The sequence below is a fragment of the Tribolium madens genome, unplaced genomic scaffold, assembly GCF_015345945.1.
Source record: "Tribolium madens isolate multiple individuals breed KSU strain unplaced genomic scaffold, Tmad_KSU_1.1 Scaffold_19;HRSCAF=116;Tcas5.2_LG9, whole genome shotgun sequence".
In the NCBI taxonomy this organism is placed as follows: Eukaryota; Metazoa; Arthropoda; class Insecta; order Coleoptera; family Tenebrionidae; genus Tribolium; species Tribolium madens.
This window is the reverse complement of record NW_025400983.1, coordinates 848,778-851,656: the sequence shown is the minus strand read 5'-3', so window position 1 is coordinate 851,656 and position 2,879 is coordinate 848,778. Positions and strand designations below refer to the sequence as shown.

Sequence of the window (2,879 nt, the reverse complement as noted above, 5' to 3'; positions counted from 1 at the left end):
CAAAAGGCTCAAAAGATGATTTTTCAGTCTGTTTTAGTGTAATCTTACAGAATTTAGTTCAAAGATGTTGTGTTTCTTGGCCTATTTTTTGACGAGATTTATATACGGCTTTAAAAACATAATTTTTGGTCTAATTTTGTGTTTTTTTGTCTCCAAAAAAATTATTAGTGAAAAAAAAATTGTAAAAACGTCAAAAACTGAGCAATTCTACTGTAAATCGTTAAGTAATGAAATACGGGAGTTCTAAGTTCCAAATACCTTCAATCCCATTGATCGATCTCCCCCGGATTTACTCTATTAATTTTTATAATTATTTAATTTTTTAGGCTGTTGCAATCTAATCTCACAAAAAAAACAGAATTTAGTTCAAAAACTAGCTTCAAGGTTTGAAAAAACGTCAAAATAATACAATTTTGATTAGATAAATTTTGTGGTTTATTACGCCTAAAAAGGCAATTTTTAGCCTAATTTTGTGTTTTTTCGTCTTATTTTCAACAAAAATCTTGCCAAATAATTGCGTTTTTTGACTTAAAAACGTTCTAAAACACTCGAAAAAGACAAAAATAATATAATTCTTGACTTTCTTGGCGATTTTTAGGCTTGTTTTGACAAAATCACAAAAAAACCGGAGCAATGTAATCTCACAAAAAAATTCGTTCAAAAACTACCTTCAAGATTTGAAAAAACGTGAATATAATACAATTTTGATTAGATAAATTTTGTGCTTTATTACGAAATTTTTAAACGCCTAAAAAGCCAGGTTTTGACCTAATTTTGTATTTTTTCGTCTTATTTTCAACAAAATTTTGCCAAGTACTTGCGTTTTTTGACTTAAAAACGTTCTAAAATACTCGAAAAAGACAAAAATAATATAATTTCAGTCTGTTTTAGTGTAATCTTACAAAAAACAGAATTTAGTTCAAAGATGTTGCTAAATTTTGTGTTTTTTTGGCCTATTTTTTGACGAATTTTTTTTAGTCTACACACAAGAAAATTTGTTAAAAACGTTGAAAACCTAGCAATTCTAGAGTAAATTGGGAAAAAATGAAATACGAAAGTTCTAAGTTCCAAAGTCCATCTATTTTTTTATTAGCAGTTTATGCAGTAAAATTCTGAGTTTTTAAAATCTCGTTTTTAGCAATTATAATATTTTTTCAAAATATTGTTTTTCAAATTTTTAATTTAAGAACTTGATAAAATTTCAAGGTAAGTATTTGAGTTTCTTAAAAAATTTTAAAACATTTCTTTTTCTGATAATCACATTTTTAATTTCGACTCAATTATAAATATTTTTTAGTTTTTTGGGCTTCTCTCGATTCTTYATTATTTCACGAGATTTTTGTTTTCTAAATTCTAATATTCTCAATGTTTTACAAGTTTTCCATCATTTTTCAACATCTTGAATTTAAAATTTTTTATTTACTCTTTTAAAGATTCTACATTCTGTAAGTTTTGAAGAAAAAATTATGTTTTTGTCAAGATCTTTAATCTCTTCTTAAGATCTCTATTATCCCTAGAAATTTAAAACAAGTTTCGTTCCAATATCTGAAATTTTTCTAATTGAAAAGTTAAAAAAAAATATTGCTTCTAGATTTCTGTTTTTTCTAGGCTTTTCACCATTTTTACGATATTGAACTCAACATTTTTCAAAATTTGAATCAGTGTTGACTTTTCAAGATCTCGATTTTAGCAATTATAAGATTCTTTCAAGATTTTTTTTCAAATTTCTAATTTACGCTCTCTTCTCAAGATAAAATTTCAATTTATTCGAGTTTCTTCAAATTTTTTTTTAATAGATCTCTCCCAGATTTACCTTATTAATTTTTTATGTTACTTCTGCACAAAAATTATTATTACCTAATAAAAAAGGTATAGTTTCTGAGTTTTTAAAAACGTGTAGGGTAAGTCTGACAGAGTTGGAGTTTGGGAGTTCTAAATTCCATCTCCCCCGAATTCACCCTATTATTTTTCCTTTTTTTTTATTAATAAAAAAATATAAATAAAAAAATCCTTACTGCGTGGTCGAGAGTGAAGTATTGCAAAGCATGGCAATRTGCGTGATCCAATATGGCAGCCAACAAAAAACGTAAACTGTAACAACAGTCAAAACAAGATTAGTGACTTTTCTATGGGACCTTTTCTTCTCTTTCGACTTATTTTTCGGTCCTACTGTCTTCAATTTCTCGATGACCAAACAATAGAAAACAAGAATCAAAAGTAGAGGAATAGCAAAACTGAAGACAAACGTATAAGTGGTAAAAACGGTAGCCCCCGTGGCCGCAGTGGAATTCTCCGAAAAATTCTCATTATTATGCCAGTCGATAATGCACGACTTTCTGCCCGAGGGACTTTCCGTTTCAGTGGCGTGCTCAAAAATGGGCGTCATCAGCATGATGCTGCACGTCCACGCCAACAGCGAGACAATCCTCGAAATCAGTGGCGTGCGCCACTTGGGGGAGGAGATGGGATGGCACACTGCGATGTATCTATCGGCGCTCATGATGCAGAGGAAGATGGAGCTGGTGAACTGGTTGATGCTGGTGGAGATCATGTAGGCCTTGCAAGCGGCGTTGCCAAATATCCACTGTTTGTTGATCATGGTGACGAGGAGGAAGGGGATGCCGATGAGGAAGCACTCGTCGGCGATGGCGAGGTTGACGATGTACATGTTGGTGACGGTTTGCATCTTGGAGAAGCGAATCACGACGTAGATGACGAGAGTGTTGCCGACGAGGCCGACGAGACACACGGCGGCGAAGAGGATGGTCTGGAAGATGATGGTCATGCTGAGGCCGGGGTCGACGACGCCCTCGTCGACGGTGAGGTTGCTTTCGTTCATTTTGCAAACGCTGCGAAAAGTTACAAACTAATTAGCATTT

At 32.5% G+C, this 2,879-nt stretch overlaps 1 protein-coding gene across 1 annotated transcript in view; it reads right to left on the bottom strand.

The window, feature by feature from the left end:
- The window catches only part of LOC123015985 (somatostatin receptor type 2-like), a 146,883-nt gene that overhangs the window by 6,176 nt on the left and 137,828 nt on the right, over positions 1 to 2,879 (bottom strand). The window contains exon 3 of the mRNA XM_044416127.1: positions 2,016 to 2,849. Within this exon, the coding sequence (XP_044272062.1) occupies positions 2,016 to 2,839 (824 nt within the window). The 5' untranslated portion in view covers positions 2,840 to 2,849. The remainder of the gene's footprint in view (positions 1 to 2,015; positions 2,850 to 2,879) is intronic.